General features: G+C 40.2%; 1 protein-coding gene across 1 annotated transcript in view; it reads left to right on the forward strand.

The window, feature by feature from the left end:
- The first annotated feature begins 1,194 nt into the window (after positions 1–1,194).
- The window catches only part of fmn2b (formin 2b), a 59,627-nt gene continuing 40,157 nt past the window's right edge, over positions 1,195–20,664 (forward strand). Inside the window, exons 1-6 of the mRNA XM_085283602.1 lie at positions 1,195–3,136; positions 5,051–5,301; positions 7,979–8,157; positions 9,641–9,791; positions 17,375–17,424; positions 19,228–20,243. Of these exons, the coding sequence (XP_085139728.1) occupies positions 1,536–3,136; positions 5,051–5,301; positions 7,979–8,157; positions 9,641–9,791; positions 17,375–17,424; positions 19,228–20,243 (3,248 nt within the window). The 5' untranslated portion in view covers positions 1,195–1,535. The remainder of the gene's footprint in view (positions 3,137–5,050; positions 5,302–7,978; positions 8,158–9,640; positions 9,792–17,374; positions 17,425–19,227; positions 20,244–20,664) is intronic.

Raw genomic sequence — 20,664 nt, forward strand, 5'->3', positions numbered from 1 at the left:
TCCGAACGCAACACGTTTTACGTTCTTACAATAAAAAATGTTATTGTAATGGTATTTTTTTTACGTTCGTACAATATAATATTCATATTGTACGAACGTGATAATTATGTATATTGTAATAACGTGATATTATGTTGTTCAAACGTGAAAAGTATATTGTACAAACATGATAGTATATTGTACAAACAGGAAAAGTATCTTGTTAGAACAATAAACTTTTCACGTTATAACGTGATACACTTGTATTTTTCTTTTGCCTGGGTGGCAGCTCTACGCTTCTGTAGTATGACCCTGATTTTATTGATTTTATTGTTCTTAATCTATTGTGCTCATTTTATTGTTTTTAATTCTAATTATCATTGCATACTTTTTATTTTGTGCTAATTGTATTATTTTAAGTTTTTATTTATTTTATTTATTTATTTTGAGTAAATCTCTCTCTCCTTTTTTAAACTTATTCATGTATCATTTGTGGCATGCCAAGTGTACAGCACTTTGTGTTCAGCTGTGTTGTTCTGAAAGTGCTATATAAATAAATTGCTTGCTTGCTAAAGATGTTTCACAAAGAAGAGTCATTAAAGAGCCCATGTGTTTCCACTGTGAACAACTCTCTTTGAATGGATAATTCAAGTGCATTTGAGGCTGAAAGTATTCACAGATGCACAGGTTTAAATCTGATTAAGTCCTTTCAGAGTCGTCTCTATTTTCAAGTTTTTCTGTTATAGTAAGTTAAAAGTCTCAGTTCAGCTCATCAACTGAATGAAAGAACCTTTTTTTCTGCCACTACACATTTTAAACACAATCTTCCTTTTCATTTGCAAGCTCTTTTTTACATTGACATTATAGTTAGTGGGGCTAACTGCTATGAGACAATATATTTATATGGTCTGAACCACACAGAATATGATCCATTTCAGCTTATAAACTGTAATCTTATTCAGCTTTGACTATTTCTGACAGATATTTTAATAACTGTTTTTTTTATTAAGAAAAATCTATCCTTCATGTTGGTTTTTAGTTCAAAGACCAACATGAAGGCCCTTATAACCTATCCCCAGCTGCACAGTGTGTGAGCTACCAGCAGCACCTTTATTCTTCCCAGGTCCTGAAAGATTTGTGCCTCCATCCCAGTCTTTCCATTTCTCCCAGTCTACCTCACAAAAAAGCACTCTACTGAGCACACAGTGCCTGCGTCATTCCTTTCAGCAGATGGAGATGAGGGGGAGGGTAACACAGAGTGAGAAAGGGGTGGAAGAAGAGGGAGCCATATGTCTACTCTGCATCAGTGTCAACATCACTGCCACGCGAGCCTTCGTCACCGGAAAACAACAAGGAAGATCGTCACACAGGAGAGCTTAAAAGAACAATCATCAATAGCAGCAGCAGCCGCAGCAGCGGCTCCTCCTTCACCAGACGTGCATCCACAAATTGGGCAAGAAGCTTGAAATTGAGCATCTAAATATTGTCCTAGAAGCTCTTCTAGGCATGACCTGAGGAAGCGGCAGCTAGTCATCGAGCTTTCTTGCTCCATCAACATGGGTAACCAAGAGACAAAGCAAAAGAAAGCAGCAGCAGCATCAAGCAACGGAAGCTACCCATCGCTAGATGAAGGATGGAGAGAGGGAGGAGGGGACGTAAAAAAAGGAGGAAAGAAACTCCATGGTAAACATGGAGGTAAAGGAACAGGCAGTGCAGGAGGAAGGGGAGTGACGAACGGCACAGGACTAAAAAATAAAAATAAATCAGAGTCCAAGTCTTCTGTTTTCTCCATCCGGAAGCGAAAGGGTAACCTTAAAGGAAAAGGAGACGTGTGTTCATCAGTGAAAGGCTCAAAAGAGGATGTTTTAGCATCTCAGCACGATGAGCTGGACAGCACAAAAACACCTGATCTGTCTGCAGATGAGCTGGGGCATTCGGACACTGAGGCTGCCTTTCCTGAGAAGAGAAAGAAGCAGGGGAAAAGGGATGATGGAGATGAGAGAGACGAGAAGCATGAGATGCAGCAGAAAGCATCGACCGCAAACTCTCCTGCAGAAGATGGAGGGCAGAAGGGAGGGAGCTCAGGATCAGACACTGATATCTACAGTTTCCACTCAGCAGCTGACCATGAGGATTTGCTTGCGGATATCCAGCTCGCTATAAGGCTCCAGCAACAGCAGCATGGGGGGGTTACCTCAATTGTGGAAACGCAAGGAGGGGGAGGAAGGAATCTAATTTGGGGGGAAGGAAAGGATAGGAGGAAACAGAGTAATGGGGTAGTTAAATTAACTCCTCCTGAGGTGCTTGACCTGACCCCAGAATTAGAGCTGGGGTCTGATGCCTTGTCATTCCTGGAGGGAGGATCTATTATTGGCTCTGTCAAGCAAAACGAGCCACTTCCCACACAGAATAGCCCCTTCAACGCAGAGGTTATTGAGAAGAATGAGGACAGGCATCTGGAGCTAAAGGGGCAGGGGCAAAGAGAAGCTGCTCTTTGTGTTTCCACAGGCACAAAAGACCAGCATGCTTTGCTTCAGCAGCGCCCTCACACAGATATTTCCATAGCTACTGAAGGGGGGGCAACAGTCTGCCCGGTGACCATGACAACTGTTGGTAACAGTTTCCACGATTTTACATTTGACAGCACTGGGAAAATCACAGGGGAAGAGGAGGGAGCAAGTGCTGAAACCCAGCAGGAGCAGGTGAGGGAGCTTGAGATGGATGCTAATCTCAGTCTTCCACTGCCAGACGACAACCATAGAAGTCCTGAGCCACTAGAGGGACTGAGTTCAAGAACTGTATTTGAAGAAGGTGAGATTCACTTAGGCTCAGGTACCAGCGCTGAGTCTCTTGAGGACTGCTTAAGTGCTGACTCTGAACCCAGCCCCTCTACCAGCACCAAGGCTTCCCCCTCCAACCAGCAGTTTAGGAGGAGCAGCGCCTGCTTTAGCCCACTACTTCCTCAGGAGAGCCCCACATTGGCCAAACGCCTCCTCAAGTCTGCCCACCCCGCCACCTGCTCTAGTCCTGTGGTGAAACCTTACCCTCCCATCTTCCCGTCCTACATCAAAACCACTACAAGACAGCTCAGTTCCCCAGGGCACTCACCATCTCATAGCCCCCTCTCCCCACGCAGAGCTCACCATAACTTTCACAGGTACTGGTTGTTTGCATGGCTGATACTGGTTCTAGAATTTTAAAGCACTGTAATGTCAAAATGATCATATGAGACCTAATTTAAAACGTAACATCTAACAAGATTAGCCTATTTAGCACATACAAAAAACTCAAATCTTAGCCCCACGTGGATTAAAACAGACTATATTCTTTTCGTTTTCATAATTTCTCTTATTTTCAAGAATAATCTCAACATTTTCGCTGTTATTTTCATTGTTTTAGAAACATAGGTTTGTGGCAAAGTGGCACTGAGCAATTTTTTTGTAGTAAAAGGCATTAATAATGAGAGATCTGCTAGACTGTAAGCAAACCACTAGATCAAGGACGTATTTAGTGTTTAAAATAAGTACTGTATACGTCGTCAGTATTCTAAAAAAATATATATTTCTAAAGGTGCTATTGACATGAAATTCTCACCAGATGTTGGTAACAACCCATCCAATTCACACATGCAATGAAATCAAACCATAGTTGTGCATAAATTAGGGTATTTATAATAATGAGAAATGACTCAGGAAAAAAAGTATTGAACACACTGAAAACGTTTTAATACTTTGTCATCACTAACAAGGACTTTTGTACAGTTGCATGGAGGAAATTCATTGCTCAAGTGTGATTTCGGCCCACACAAACAGTCTTCAAATTTTGAGTGCTCGATGGGACCCTTCTATGAACTCAGAGCTTTAGTTCTTTTCAGTTGGATTCAGGTCAGCAGGATTCTAGCCATTTTCTTTTCTTTCTCTGAAACGTTTGGTTTTCTTGTTTTCTTCTCTGTCTTGTTGAAATGTGCACCCTCATTTCATCTTCATTATCCTGGTAGATGGCAACAGGTTTTGGTCAAGAATATCTTGGTACATATTTCCATTCATCCTTCCTTAATTATATGAAACGTGCCAGTGTGGTATGCTGAAAAACAGCCCCACACCATGATGTTCCCCCCTCCAAACTTCACTGTTGGTGGTTTTTTGGGGTGATATGCAGCATATTTGACCCTCAAACATGTTGTGTATTATGGCATCTAAAGAGTTCTCCCAGTATTCCACTCGTCTAAATGTTGTTAAGCAAACTTTAAATGTGCTTAAACATGCTTTTTCTTCAGTAATTGAGTCTTGCATGGTGAGCAATGCCTGTCATGGCAGTTGAGTGCATTGCTTATTGTTTTCTAAAACAATTGCACCTTAGCGCTCCACAAGTGATGCTTGGCACTTGGAGAACTGATTCTTTTCACTCCACTGTCTAGTCTGGATCTAACTCACTCGTATTAATTTGCACTAAGTGGCAGACTTGCTTTTTAATCACTCATAGAGTTTAGCTGGTGTAATGTAACCTTCTGTGCCTTTTTCCACACTCTCTTTCTTCATGTATTTAATAGTTTTTCTTTGGGTCATTTTTCAGTATTGCAGATAATTTATGGAACTCTATGGTTTGATTTCTCTTTACATGTATAGATTGGATGAGTTGTTACTGACATATGTAAGAATTTCATGTCAATTCCTGAACTCATGGCTAAACTCAAGATGAACATTACATTATTACACAAACATCTGAGTGTTTCTGTAATAACATTTTTCTCAACAAACGATTGTGAAGTAATACAGTAGTTTAATGTGTTCACTGATTATTGGATGCAAATCATCTTTCTGTGATATTTTGGATGATCTCACTGTGTCTACAAGAAGGAAATGGTCCACAGAGGCTAAACGCTTTTGTACTAAGCCGTAAACATGCGTTTTAATGTTTAGTTGAGCACTTTATCTATGGAGAGGATGAAGGCTCTGTCAGTTTGCCTAAAATGGAAGAAATCAGAAAACTGTGGAAAAGTAAAACTAACTGTAAACACATTGCAAGAAATGCACTTGCAAAGCTAAGCTAACCGGGAACATAAATGTTACAGGATGATGGCTGAAGGTTGGCAGGTGCGCAGAAAACGCTCCAGAAGCCTTGCTAGCCCTTTGAGTCGCTCAGCTGACTGGACAGAGGAACTAGACAGGCGATTGAGAGGCAAGGAGGAAGATGGAGGTGGCTTACTGAGCTCAGGAGAATATTTGGGGGGCCACACAGGAGGAGGCAGCCAGCCCATCTGTGGAACGAGAAGATTTTCATGTGGACAAGTATCTACTTGTGGTTTTCAGGATGTCTTTACAGGTGAGTATTAAACAGTGTGTGGACATGTGTGGGTGTAAGCAGGAATTATTTAACTTGTTACTTAGTCAAAAGGGTTAATACTATATGCAAGGTCCTATATCAGGTCCCTATATCACTCTGGGAATATTTAAAGAGTTTAAAAAAAACTCTATATGAACTTCTGTCAAGCTGTTTGACATCAGTAAAGGCCAGATGGCTCTGCTTGCTGCTTGTGCTAGTGAGGTGCTGCTGATGCAACTGGGAACTTTATGGCAATATTATGAAGCAAACAGACTCCTTATTGGGCTACATTTGGATCAAATCTGACAGGCAAATCATAACCAAATTTTCAGTGGCAGTTCTGAGATAAATACATCTCATGACTGGCAAATCAGATCTTGATGCATTCTCAATCATCCAGGAAAGTAAATCTCCAAAAGTTGATTGTGTTCATCTGGACGTAGCGTTTTGTAGGAGAAACGTTTCATCACTCATCCAGGTGACTTCTTCAGTCTCAGCTGACTGCAGGTTTCCCCAAAACGCTATGTCCAGATGAACAGGATCAACTTTTGGAGAGCAGACTGACTTCATATTCTAACAACATTTATTCAGGCTTTACTGACAGTGCTGGCATGCCACTTTATATTATTGGATAAAACTGATATTGAGAATGCTTAACTGTGAAGACATAATAGGTGATATCCCACAATACATGGCTGTAGCTCAGGTGGCAGAGCAGGTCAGCCACTAATCAGAAGGTCAGTGGTTCGATCCCAGGCTGCCTCCTAGCTGCATGCCAAATATCCTTGGGCAAGATACTAACCCCATGTTTGCCTACTGGTGGTGGTCAGAGGGCCCGGTGGCGCCTGTGTCCGGCAGCCTTGCCTCTGTCAGTGCGCCCCAGGGTGGTTGTGGCTACAATGTAGCTGCCATCACCTGTGTGTGAATGTGTAGATGACTGAATGTAGTGTAAAGCGCTTTGGGGTCCTTAATGACTAGAAAAGCGCTATACAAATGCAGGCCATTTATCATTTACATATGTTATTGTAATACACTGATTGTAATGCAGTGGTATTGTATCTTATCAGATGATGGGGTATCTGGTGATTCCCACCTCTATAAGGCAGTGGAAACAGCTAGAGAAAACAAGACACACTGAATCAGAAGACGAGACAAGGGTGAAGTAAAACTAAAAGCAAGGCAAAAGGTAAAAATAACTATCCAAATAAAACAGGGAGTGATATGTGATAACCAAACAGGGAAACACAGACACAACTTAATATAGGATAACTCACAAATAAAGACAGAACAAGAAATAAACTAATCACAACCAGAAAGTGAAAACAAGACTAACTGCACTAAGGAAAATATATGGTAAAAAAAGGTAAAAACTCAGCAATGAATCAAAAAACTACAAAGTCCAAAACATCAGCAGCATCTGGGCAACGACTCAGGACCATTGGACATAGTGGGTAATGTCTCAGTAACCTCAGTAAGGTGCTGTAGCAGTTGTGGTACATGAAGGTACTTTGCTTTAATATGGCAGCCTCATACTAAAATGTGAAAAACGTCATTCTGGTTCACAATACAAAACATGTTTGTGACAGACTGGTGAGCTGTCCAGTTTCCCACAACCCTTAATTGTGTAAACAGAAGAATATCAATGGATGGATGGAAACAAACAACAGACATTGTAAAAGGAAAATGTTTGGCTAGATGGAAGATCTCAAAGCACCAGGAGAGAAAACTCAAAGAAAATAGAAAGTCCACAAACAACCCCACAAACCATCCAAACAAAAATGTGTAGACAGAGATGTCAGTGTTTGTGACAGATCTGTACGAATTACACTGAATAAAATTCTATTGACATTCAAAAAATTCAAAGGAAAAGTAGACTGCTGAGTGCCATTGTTGAGTCACAAATATGCGCTAGTCAAAATTATGCTGTCATCACATCAGTAAATTCAGAACATGGGTTTGGTGATGATGATGTCATTTTTCAGGATAATAATAGATTTTGTCGATGAGAGTGTCAAACCACTTCTTTAAAAAACACATATCTTTTTAAAGAAGGTGAAGTGAAGACTCCATGACAAAGCTCCACGCAGCAAAGCTGATGTCAGCTACTAGCTGAGAAACGTGGAACCAGGTTGGTTTTATTAGTGAAAAAGCTGAGCCAGGAGGTGGAAAAGGTATCATAATAATTGTGATTTTTTAAAATGATAATTCCACTTTTTTGCTGAACAGTAAGTGAATACATATTTTTCTTCGACTTAATCTGGAAAATCAGAATCAGAATCAGAATACTTTATTGATCCCTGGGGGAAATTATTTTTTGTTACAGTGCTCCATTTTAAACCATTTTAAAAATATCCTGTTATATACAAAAGTTTGTGAGGTACACGTCACAAAAATCTAAATATTCTGCTATATAACAAAAATAAAGTAAAAAAACAAAACAAAACAAAACTGAAAGACCATCCGACAAATATGGCGATTTTTGCCGGGAGTTGTACACAATTGATCAGTGAACAGTTTCAGTTAAAATATCCCTTTTGATCCATCTCTGCCTTTCGCCCATCCTAAGGATTAGAAGGAGTAGGTAGCCAGTGCACATTATGGTAGCCTGATACGAATCTTTGTGCCACTGTACGTCCCACAAAAAATTCTGTTTTTCTGTTTTCTCCCTGATGTCCAGGTCGAACTCTTCTGGAGAAGCTGTTCTTGCAACAGCAAGCGGATGAGCCAGAGGAGGCTGAGAGGCTCTGCTCTAGGATCTTAGCAATGGGCCTCCTGCTGCCATTCACAGACTGCTTCAGAGAACAGCTGGGGGGAAGCACTACCCACATCACCTCCACCGCATCACCCAAGTTCGATGTATGTAGTTTTACACCACACCCCTATCTTCTCATGTTAGCAGTGAATTATTTTCATTGTCATATTTTATGGGAGGCTATTTCAGATGAAAAAGGGCATATGTTGGCACTATCATTATATTAAATGATAGACAATGTTGGGAAGGTTACTTTAAACTTGTATTCCACTACATATCACAGAATAAATGCCCCAAAATGTAGTTTGTAACGTATTCTGTTGGGTTACCCAATGAGAGTAACGTATTCTGAATACTTTGGATTGCTTAATATATTGTCATGCTTCTCACATGAATGTACTATTGCTGTGTGATTTATTACTATTACTGAACTGCACATGACAATTTGCAGCTAGCAGGTTGTTAATGCTATTCATCAAGTCTAACGGTCTGCAGTCTATGAACTAACCTCAGGTAACGCCAGCTAACAGTGTTAGCTCGGTGGTGAGTAGCCTTCAGTAATAGTAATAAATCACACAGCAATAGTACATGGAAGACACTGAAGTGACACATAACCCAGGTAGCTACCACAACTAAAACAAGGTATTTGCAGTAGGCTAACGTTAGTTTTTAAAAAGAAATTACTTCCAGATGTTTGTTAAGGTTGGGTTCTTTTAAGAGCAGCTTGGTTGCTGGCAAACAGAGTTTGCATTGAAGGGTCAGATTCCGCCCATTCCTTGCTTCTTTAAGTGGTGTCGGAATTTCCAAGTAAGAAATGCATTCCTGCCCGTGCACTGCTGGCTCTGTTGTGCTCGCTCTAGGTCCATTGTGTAGCTGATGCCAACAACATTAACAAGTACAAAGGCAACCTGATGCACCTGCATATTTGATGAATAGCATAGAGACTGTGCCACTGTTGTTTATTCAACCTGAATATTTTTTAACTGTATCAAAGGGAATGCGAAAGAAATGAAGAACAGCCTCTTGTTTGAATCGTCTGTGCTCAGTGATTTTCGCTGATTAAAAACAGAGACAAAGTTCATCCAGCTGCACTGACTTCTGGCATAGAAATGGTCAAACTCAATGAAAACAGCTGCAAAACGTTACTTTTAATGAAATGGTACTGAAGAGCGTGTAAAATTTGTGATTTTTAAGAAAACTGTACTGTCTGTACTAAGTATACTATATAGCAAATGATGAGTTAGTTAAGCTGGACTTGTTGTTGTCCTTACAATTAGGGTCACCAGTAATACTGGCTTTAATATGAACAAGCAAACATGTTTTAAGAATAAACAGAAAGCATAATGCACAAAGGTACTAAGTGTTCCACACAGGATCAACTCATGAACAAGAAAAGGAAAACAAATTTTGTGATTTCTAAGCTGTAACTGTGACTGCTGTTTGACTGGACTTTGTACACAAGACTGGAGTTGCACAGCTCTCTAAAAACGAGTATTTATGATTGACATTTCCAAATGTGGAGATTTATTTGTGAAATGAGGATAAGTGCAACTGTAACTGTTTTTTAAAAAAAATATGTTTACTTAGCACGACCAGCTTTACACATGGGCAGCTGTCAACCAGCCACCACACTCTTTGGATCTCTGTGAGGGGAAACAACCAATTCAGATTAAAGGCCCTTGGCCTCAAGCCAAACCAGGTGGCGATAACAGGAATGGACTTCAATCTGCACAATCAGGTAAGAATAGCACTGCTCTGTAGTCTAATCTGTAGTTCTTGTTGGTGGTTTGTGCATGCCCTAAAACTGATACAGTGTTTATTCTGTGGTCCTGGCTCTATATAAACAAACAAAAACACATTATTACCATAAGGTTATACCAAACACTGAAACAAACTAACCCTTTTGTTACAGCTGGATTGAATTCTGTATATTACAATTTTTAAAAACTCTTACTCTTACTTTTTGCGAAGTAAGCTTTACACTTTTGATTGTTTTACAATCTTTATGATTTGGTAGGCTAACACACAAACATGTGAAAGATACCAATCTTGTCATCTCGCTTATATAAAAATGCATATAAACATTTTACACTTTCTTCGTGTTTATTCATTTCTGGCTTTTTGCTTCACAAAAGCTATTACTCAGAAGATGATTATGATGTAAGAATATGATGTAAGCCAAGAGTGGCAGAAAAGTATGTGAGGTTGGACATTTGAGTCTCTTCCCCAAGGTTTTGTTGAGCGCAGGCACTTTATTGATGACGCTATGATTTCTAAGTTTTCTTCCCTTTTTAATTGTAAAACTTCTTCTGACAATGTCAAGCTCCTTCTTAACTCTTTTACTGACCAATAACTAGTCATTCTCAGTCAGGTTGCTCCTTTCAAAACTAGGCATTGCTCTGTTAGTTCCTGCACACCTTGGTTAAATGATCAAACTTGTGGTCTTTGACGTTTCTGCCGAAAAGCAGACCGTCTGGTCCACTGTGTTTATTCACTGGTCCACTGGTCTGATTGTTCATCGTGAACACTTCAAAGAACTTCTTCACTTATATAATGAGTCAGTGAAAGAGGCTAGATCCTCTTATTTCAATAAACGTATAAATCATCATAAGAATAATCCAAGTACTATTTGAGACTATTAATAGTATTGTTTCTCCTCCATCTCAGCATGCTGTGTTACTTTCTGATGATACTTTTCTCAGTCTCCAAAAGTTGATTCTGTTCATCTGGACGTAGCGTTTTCAGTGGGAGAAACGTCCAGATGAACAGGATCAACTTTTGGAGATTTACTTACCTGGATGACTGAGAATGCATCAAGACACGTTTCTCAATCACTTTGTAAATAAGGTGATGGACTCGAGATCCAAATTCTCCTTAAGTGCCTTCCCTTATGAAGATGGCCCTTGGTGTCTGGGTCATTTACTTCTTTTTCTCCAATCAGACTCAATGACTTAATTACAGTAATACTGTAGGTAAAATGAAATCCTCATGATGCTCCTTAGACATATTAAACATGCCGAGGTAACTCCTCTATTGAAAAAACAGAATCTAGATCCCAGCTCTACTATTATCGGCCTATTTAAAATGACCATTTATAAGCAAATTACTAGAATAAATTGCAGAAAATCAGTTCAGGTCCTTACTATGCAGATTACAGACTGCTTACCCTTTTCAGTCTGACTTTCAAAAGCAGCACTCCACTGAGACTGCTCTCTTAAGGGTCTATAATGATCTATTAATGGCTTCTGATGCAGGGAATCTCAGCCTTCGATACCATCGATCAGCTACTTCACAGGCTGAAGATTTTGGCGGGTATAACTGGCTGTGCCTTAGACTGTTTTTTTTCCCTTCTTATCAGACAGGAACTTTTCTGCTAGGACTGACAGCTTCTCCTCTGACATTGCCCCCTTAACCTGCGGGGTTCCACAGGGTTCAGTTTTGGGTCCATCATTATTTTCTTTCTACATGCTTCCTTTAGCTGGCTTTTTTCAATCTTTTAGTGACATTTCTTATAATTTCTATGCCGATGGCATTCAGCTGCGTGTCTCCTTTAAGCCTCATCAGCTGGATAGGTTTTCCAACCTAGTCCAGTGCTTAACTCAGGTTTCTACTGGGCTTTCTAGCAGTTACCTTGTTTTAAACACAAGCAAGACTGAGACCATGATCACAGCTCCTCTTGAACTACATTCTAAAACCAGTCAGGTTCTTGCTTCTTTCTGTCCTTCTGCTAAGCCAAACATTCGAGATCTTGGAGTAATATTAGATTCTTCTCAGGGCCTTGACTCACATGTCAAATCTCTGTCTCGTTCCTGTTTCTTTTATTTAAGAAAAATTTCTAAACTGTGAAAAATGGTCTCCTCAGCTGAACTGGAAAAAAATTATTCATGCATTTGTGTTGTGTTTAAATTATGGTAACGCCCTGTTTATTTGGACAAATCATCTCTTTCTCGCCTCCAAGCTATACAAAATGCAGCGGCCAGACTGCTTACACCTTCTAGCAAGAGTGCTCACATTATTTCTATTTTATATTCTTTACATTGGCTCTCAATAGATTTTAGAATGTGTTTTCAAATCCTTGTTTGAACATACAGATCACTAAATGGCCAAGCCCCATTTATGGCCAAGCTGCTTGTTGTCTCTGCTCACAGAGTTTGTTCCCCGAACATGACTGAAGACAAAAGGGGATCATCAGTGTGTGGAGGCTGTGGAACAGTCTACCACCACAGCTACGTTTGGTTGACTCTGTGGAATCTTTTAAAGAGCAGTCAAAAAAAATCTGTTTAAACAAGCCTTCTGTTGATTGACAATTTTTTTTTTTTTTTTTTTTTTACAACTTTATTTATAGTTTTCCAACAAAACAGTCCAGAATTTCTTACAAAAGTTGCAAACCCTACCCCCCACCCCCATCCAGGCGGCATCCCCACAACCAATACAACCAATACAACCACAACCAATACACACAACACAAAAAAAAAAAAAAAAAAAAAAAGGGGAGAAACACTCAAACCAATCTGTGACAGTCATTATAGCACCAACAGCCGGACCCCGGCACATGAGAGAAGAAACAAAGAAGAAAAAGGGAATAAAGAAATCCCAACAGTCAAAGTACGGGCATTGAGGAGACTATGGACAGCAGTCCGAGAAGAGAGCAAGAGCATAAATTACCAACAAGTAAAGAACAATAAATCAGGCAAAAGACAGACTCTTGACATGAGTTATGAACCGTGACCAGGTTTTGTCATATTTACTCTCCAAGCCGCGCACGGTATACCTAATTTTTTCCAGAGCTAATCCCAACATCACCTCTCTAATCCAATGGACGTAGGAAGGAGGGTTCGACGCCTTCCAGCTCAGCAGTATCAGACGGCGGGCATGCAACGAGGCAAAGGCTATTGCGTTTTTGTGGAGGGGAGAGAGTCTCAGCTCTTCCCGAGGTACACCGAAGATAGCTATCAAAGAGTCAGGCCGCAGTGTTTCACCCGATATAGCTGACAGTGATTGAAAAATTGATGTCCAGAAACCATACAGGGAGGGACATGACCAAAACATGTGCCCCAAAGAAACAGGAGAGTAATCACATCTAGGACAATTCGGTGCAACATCAGGGTACAGTTTAGACAGTCTGTCATTAGAATAGTGGAGCCTGTGGACGACCTTAAATTGAATCAGGCCATGTCTAATACAGAGAGAAGACGTATGTATACGCTGTATGGCTTTCTTCCAGATGTCTTCTGACATGAGTTCTCCAACCTCCCCTTCCCACGCCGCCTTAGGTTTGTCCCATGTATGAGGGCAGCTTTCAAGAATCAATGCATAAATCTTCGATATTGCTCTTTTAGTGGGCTGACTCACATTAAGAACTAGATACAGTAGGTCCTTAGAGGGCAGAGACGGGTACCCTGGGAGAAATTTAGAGGCAAAACTCCGAGCCTGAAGGTATCTGAAGTAGTGAGACTTTGGTAAGTTATGGTCTTCACACAAATATTTAAATGAGACAAAGCCATCCTCAGTGAAGAGATCTTGAAAGAAAACCAGACCGTTTCTGTGCCAGACTGCAAATGAATGATCTATTTGAGATGGTGTAAAAAGATGGTTGAACATTATCGGAGAAAAGCTACAAGTATTTGTCAAGTTAAAATGTTTCCTGAATTGGCCCCAGATCTTAATTGAATTTTGAACCACCAAATTGGAGTTCAGCCCAGATGCTTTGACATTCAGTGGGAGAGGGGCAGTTAAGATCGAAATCGGAGAGATTGGGAGTGTAGCTCTCAGTTCCATATCTGCCCAGACTGGACCCTCCCCATCCGCAAACATGGTTATCCAATATGTCAGCTTGACAATGTTAGCAGCCCAATAATAGAATAAGAAATTAGGTAAGCCCAAACCACCATCAGCTTTAGCTCTCTCCAGGCTTGCTCTCCTTATGCGTGCAGGTTTTTTGTTCCATATGAACAAAGAGACAAAGCGATCCAGCTGGGCAAAATAGGATTTGGGGAGAAAGATGGGGATCATTTGGAATAGATAAAGAAACCTGGGCATTACAGTCATCTTCACCACATTTATCCGTCCTGCCAGCGAAAGTGGAAGTTTTGACCACCTACCCAGATCAGATTTAGTACTGTCCAGAATAGACCTGTAGTTATACTGGAAAATAGTCTTAATCGAGCCAGCTATTTCCAGTCCCAAATATGTGAATTTGTCATTTTCAATTTTAAAAGGCAAATCGTCATAAGTGGTCTGTTTTGCCAGATTGTTCAATGGAAACAGTAAAGATTTTGATAAATTAACCTTATACCCCGATATGTTGCTGAACTCCCGCAGCCAGCGGAAAAGGTGGGGCATACTCCCAATTGGGTCTGATATCTGCAAAAGGAGATCATCAGCATAAAGCAGAGTTTTATGAGTTACCTCACCCCTGGATATACCTTTAATCCTCTCATCAGATCTGATAGCAATTGCCAGCGGTTCGATCGCAATGTCAAACAGGAAGGGTGACAGGCAACAGCCCTGCCTCGTCCCCCTGTAGAGCGAAAAATATTCCGAAATCAGACCATTTGTCCTGACTGCAGCCATAGGCGTTGAATATAGGACTTTAATCCATCTACAAAAAGTAGGTCCCATGCCGAATTTCTCCAGAACTGTGAAAAGGTAGGACCATTCGATTCTATCAAACGCCTTTTCAGCGTCAAGGCTCAGAATAACTTCCGGTTGTATTGTCGAATGGGGGGAGAATACCACATTAAACAGTCGTCTCACATTAAAAAATGACTGCCGTCCGGGAATGAAGCCCGTTTGGTCCTCATTAATAATGGTGGAAATAATAGGGTCCAACCGTAGTGCAAGAGTTTTGGTTAAAATCTTATAGTCACAGCACAAAAGACTTATTGGCCTGTATGAGCTACACTGTACAGGATCTTTATCTTTCTTTAGTAAGACTGAGATCGTGGCCTGGGTAAGCGTCTGCGGCAGATTGCCAGTAGCAAAAGATTCAGCATAAACTGATTCTAAAATAGGTGTGAGCTTCGAAGAGAATTCCTTGTAAAACTCCATGGGGAAACCGTCCGGACCTGGCGACCTTCCAGTCTGAGATAATTTAATAGCGTTCGTTATCTCTTCAATCGACAACGGCTGTTCCAAAGGCGACTGAGCGTCCGGAGAGAGCTTGGGAAGATCCAGCGAGTCAAGAAACGAGTAGATCTCGGATGAATTACTGCCCACCTCTGATTGATATAGGGTAGAGTAAAAATATTTGAACTGGTCATTAATGACTCGGGGGTCGTGAGATATCGAATCAGCACCTATTTCAATTCCCGAAATCACGCGCTCAGCTGACCGCTGCTTGAGCTGAAGTGCAAGGAGCCTCCCCGCTTTATCTCCATGCTCATAATATACCTGCCTGGATTTAAAAATATTTCTTTCGGCTCTCCATGTCATAAGCGTGTCAAATTCAGTTTGCAACAGTAATTTCTCCTTAAAAAGATCTGGCGTAGGTAAAAGAGCGTAACGCCTATCCATATCCGCAATCTTGTCAGCCAGTTCTTTAAGTTGTTTAGAGCGCTCCTTGTCTCTGTGTGCCACATAAGAAATAACTTGGCCCCTAATATAGGCTTTCATAGACTCCCACAAGACTCCCCTCGACACATCCTGGGTGTCATTAATTTCTAGAAAGAAGTCAATCTGATTGCTGAGAAACGTTTTAAAGCGTTCACATAAAAGTAATAGGGGGTCTAGCCGCCACGTTCGTTGGGGCGCTACATTACCTGGAAAAACCAGACCCATCTGCACAGGGCTATGATCTGACAACACTATACTGTGGTATTTGGTGCTGGAAATCAAGGGAAGTAGCTGGTTATCGACAATGAAGTAATCAATCCTGGAGTAACTATGATGTACAGGGGAAAAAAAGGAAAATTGCTTCGTAGATGGGTTTGTTGCACGCCAAGGGTCCGATAAGCCGTAAGAACGAAGTAGGGAATTAATAGCCACTGCTGCTGACGAGAGGGTGTTGCTCGACCTTACGCTTGATCGGTCCAGCTGGGGAGAAAGGACACAATTAAAGTCTCCACCTAGAATTAGTTTATAGGAGACAAGGTCTGGGAGAGTCGAAAAAAAATTAAGAAAGAACTGTGCGTTGTCCCAGTTAGGTCCATAAATATTAGCCAGTATTAGTGGTGTGTTAAACAGCTTGCCCACTACAACAACATATCTGCCATTAGGATCTGATATCACTTCAGAGTTGATTGACAATTTTTTAATCTTAAACTTTTGTATTGTCTATATTGTGTATTTTGGTGCCAAACATTTTGGTTATTTTAGCCTTTGTGTACAGCGTTTTGTGATTGCCTGTATACGGAAAAACACTTAATAAAAATAAACTTTACTTACTTGTGATCTGTAGTGAGATTTGAGAGCAGGTGTAAGAGAGCGTGGAGAGGTGGGAAAATGCTCTGGAGAGAAGAGGAATGAGAATCACTTGAAGCAAGACAGACTGCATGTGTGTGAATGAGAGGGACCAAGTTTAGTGCTTTGAAGACAAAGTTAGAGAGGCAAGGCTGAGATGGGTTGGACATGTGCAGAAGAGGAGTACTGAATATACTAGATAAAGGATGCATAAATGCATATGTATAAATATGGAGCTGTCAAGCAGAAGGAAAAGAGAACGATCACAGAGAAGATTCATGGATATAGTGAAAAAAGATATGAAGAAAATGTGAAGGATTTGTGTAACAAAACAGAATACTAGAGATGGCGAGAAATGGAGGCAGATGACCTGCTTTGGTGAAACTTGAAGAGTTACGCCAGGAAAAGAGCTCAGGCAATGTCATTCTGAAAAATGTTTGTAATGTTTGAAAACTCAAAACATGCTTGTAGAATATGAAATCCAATGATTAAAAAAGGATTCAGAGTTGCTGTCAGGTGTATTCTGGTTGTCCTGCACAAGTTTCTTGATTTACTGCATTTTCAAACTTTTAGGTTTTAACGCTAACAAACGTCGTTGTCAAATTGTATTCACAGAAACAGATACTGCTTTGTACTTAGCGGCAATTAACAGACTAATAAAATATTAGAATTTAACTAAACTGAATGAAAGACAAACTGATTAAATGAAAATGCTCCAAAATGCACATATAAATAAAAACTAATAAAAGCAGTTAACAAACAAACAAAATACTGGTATTATATCACTATTGTACAAAAATAAATAACATGCAGCTGATTGACTCAAACAGATATAATTAGATCCATAGATATTTGGACACATTTGTTCTTAGGTTGCCTCTGTTGTGTATTGCACTGACCTATGTGTGTTTGTTTGTCCAGAGCTCCATGCAGATATCATGGGTTTGAGGCAGCAACATGTAAACAAAGAGGTCAGTCACTTTTCTTTCTTTCTTTCAAATTAAGAACTAAAGGCTACGCTGTTTGATTTTCCAACTCCAACATGATCCAAAATTAGTTTTGGTTTATAAGTAATGCAAGAACAGCTCTAAGAGAATTTAGAGAGCATTACAAATTTGAGCTTAAAAACATCAATGCCATTACTATGGTCATAATATAAAAAATAACACGCAATTAAGATCATCACAAAGTACGTAAAAGTAAATGTTTTACAGTGTCATAATGTAATGCATATACTGTCACATATAGAATAGAATAGAATAGAATAACCCTTTATTGTCATTGTATATGTACAACGAAACACATGCAAAGAGATTTAGATTGTACGTTTTTTTAAATGTGGTGCAGTGTGAGAGACATAAATTATCTAAACCCTGTTTAGTTAATCATGGTTTACTTGATCATGTTAATAAGTGATTGACTAAGACATAATTAACTAAATGGGGTTCGATAACCATGTTCAAACAATACATTATACCAGTTTCATGACAATAAAAGCATTAAATCATTTGAACAGTTAAAAGAGTTCAAATTCAGCAACGCAGACTTCTGTTTTTTCATAATTAAGAACGTTTTTTCACAAGACATGAAGAATGGAAAAACGCTATGGAATTAAATTTAATTGACAAGTACATCAAGTACTTCAAAGTACATTTTGAAAATGTACTTGTCAGAGGAAATGGAGGTGATAATAATGGGATATTAATGGGGCAAAAAATATGCAGTGAAGCCCACACAATAACAAACTTAACTTCATGAAGAGAAAAAAATTTCAAATACCAGACGGCAAAAATATGCCCAGGTTATCCAAATATCTGGGGCTTATATACACATATCCAAAATGAAATGCATATTAGAATAATGTCTTTGATGCTCTCACAAAGATATTTCACTAAAACCTTGTTTAAAAAAAGAAGCTTGGCATTAACTTGCCCTCTGGCCAGCTTACTGTTAAAATGCTCTCTGTGTAGCTGCTGTTTCTGTCCTGGATGCCCTTTCAACTTTACCATCTCTCGTTCTTTAGTGCAGTAAAAATCAAAGTCATGTCCACTTGGGGTGGCTGTAGCTCAGGTCATCTACTGATTGGAAGGTTGGTGGTTCGATTCCTGGCTTCCCCTATATCTTACTATGTAATAAGTTGTTTAAGTGTTAAAAAAATGTTATACTAAAGGTAAACTTTAATAACCTCTATATGCATTACATATAAGTTAAACATTTAAACCTTTTCTTGTTTTAATTTTGATGGTGGCTTATAAAACAAAAACTTTGCATCGTACAGTAAATACTTTTTTGATTGCCTGTAGGAATTATTTTAATAATTTGAAATGTTGGATTTTCATACACTATATGCCAGATTTAAAATAGGTAAATGGACTTATTCATGTTTTCTACTCTTCGGGAGCACTCAAAGCACTTTATACAACATGCCACATTAACTTTCTTCAATGTTTTTACCTAACATTCATACACATTCAATCTCTGATGAATGCATCGGAGAGCAACTGGGGTTAGTACCTTGCCCAAGGATATTTGGCAGCCAGTGATCGAACCACCAACCTTTTGATCAATAAATGACATGCTCTACCTCCTGAGCTACAGTCACCCCCATTTTAAGCCTATGAACAACAATTAAATAAAAATTACAATAAAAAAGTCATTAACTATTTCACTTTATATGTAATAAATATGAAAGAAAATCCATACTAATTTTAGTTTTACTAATGATTTTTTTTTTTTAAATTCTGGAATAATTTATGGTTTTGCATTTTCTACAGGAAGAATGTGTTTTTCCTTCAATAAAACTGAAGGAAAAACATGTTAATGTCATCCAGCAACTGGAACAAACCATAGAAGATCTCAGGACTAAGATTGCTGAGCTGGAGCGACTGCCCCCTCTGGTGGACAAGGACAGTATGAAAGTCACCACCTCCACCACAGACAGGGAATGTGGAGGAGAAGAGGACCTACTAAGGGGTGTGTGCGATGCTCATCTTCAGACTGAGGCCTTCTCTGTTGGAGGCTTGGAGGCAAAGTCTGTGCAGACATCACCAATGGATGACAGTTCAAAGTTCAAAGTGCCTTGTAGTGAGCCAGACAGAGTCGACAGATTCCTGGAGCCTCCCCCCAGTCATGATGGGTACCTGTGTTCGTGTCAGCTACAGCCTCCTGCTCCTCCACCCCCACTTCTAGGGGGAAGTGAAAGTGGAGTCTGCCCTCCTTATTCAGGGCAGACTGTAGCACCTCCTCCTCCACCATTACCAGAAATAGTCCCACCTCCTCCACCTCCTCCACCCCCTCTTCCACCAGGTTTAGGAGTTCCTCCACCTCTCCCTGGTTGTCTGGCTCCACCCCCACCTCCTCCCTTACCTCCACCTCTCCCTCATGGTCTTGCTGCACCCCCACCTCCTCCTCCTGCCCTAGTCCCACCCCTTACTCGTGGCATGGTTCCACCTCCTCCCCCTCCTCCTCCTCCATTACCAGGAGTTAAAGGCCCACCTCCAACTGAAGCCTGTGTGCCTCCCCCTCCTCCTCCTCCTCCATTACCAGGAGTTAAAGGCCCACCTCCACCTCAAGCTTGTGTGCCTCCTCCTCCGCCTCCTCCACCTCCACCAGGAAACATCTGTGTTCCCCCAGCTCTTCCAGGAGCTCTTGGCTCCCTGCCTCCTCCACTGCCACTGGGCTTATATTCTCTGGGTCTGACACAAGAGAAACCACCCAGAAAGGCCTTGTTAGAGCCACCAAGACCCATGAAGCCTCTCTATTGGACCAGGATCCAGCTCCACACCAAGAAGTAAAGAAAGTAACATGTACATTTAGGTCCATATGTTTTGTGACATTAATACATGTTGATTGCTATACCCAGGCAGAATTACAAAGAAACGGTCAATTGTCCAAATACTTATGGGCCTAACTGTGTTATAATGATGAAAAAATCATTATGATACATTATCATTATGTTTTGGGGTTTTTTTTTATTCTGGTAAAGACATTCTTAGACATCATTATCTCAACAATATGATGATGATGGTGTTTTAATTGCCAACTCATGAAAAGACCAAAGCTATGCGCTATATTGACATAGTATAAAGAGTTAATTTTCAACTGCACATATGCTATCAACAAAGTTATTGTGACAACCCTGTTACTACATGACCAAGCCTGTGATCAAGCACAACTTCTGTATTCCCGGATCATGACTCACTATTTCATGA

Source organism: Mchenga conophoros, linkage group LG8 (genome assembly GCF_057382185.1).
Source record: "Mchenga conophoros isolate Kocher_MC1m ecotype Shallow Benthic linkage group LG8, M_conophoros_male_GT1.1, whole genome shotgun sequence".
NCBI classification, from domain to species: Eukaryota; Metazoa; Chordata; class Actinopteri; order Cichliformes; family Cichlidae; genus Mchenga; species Mchenga conophoros.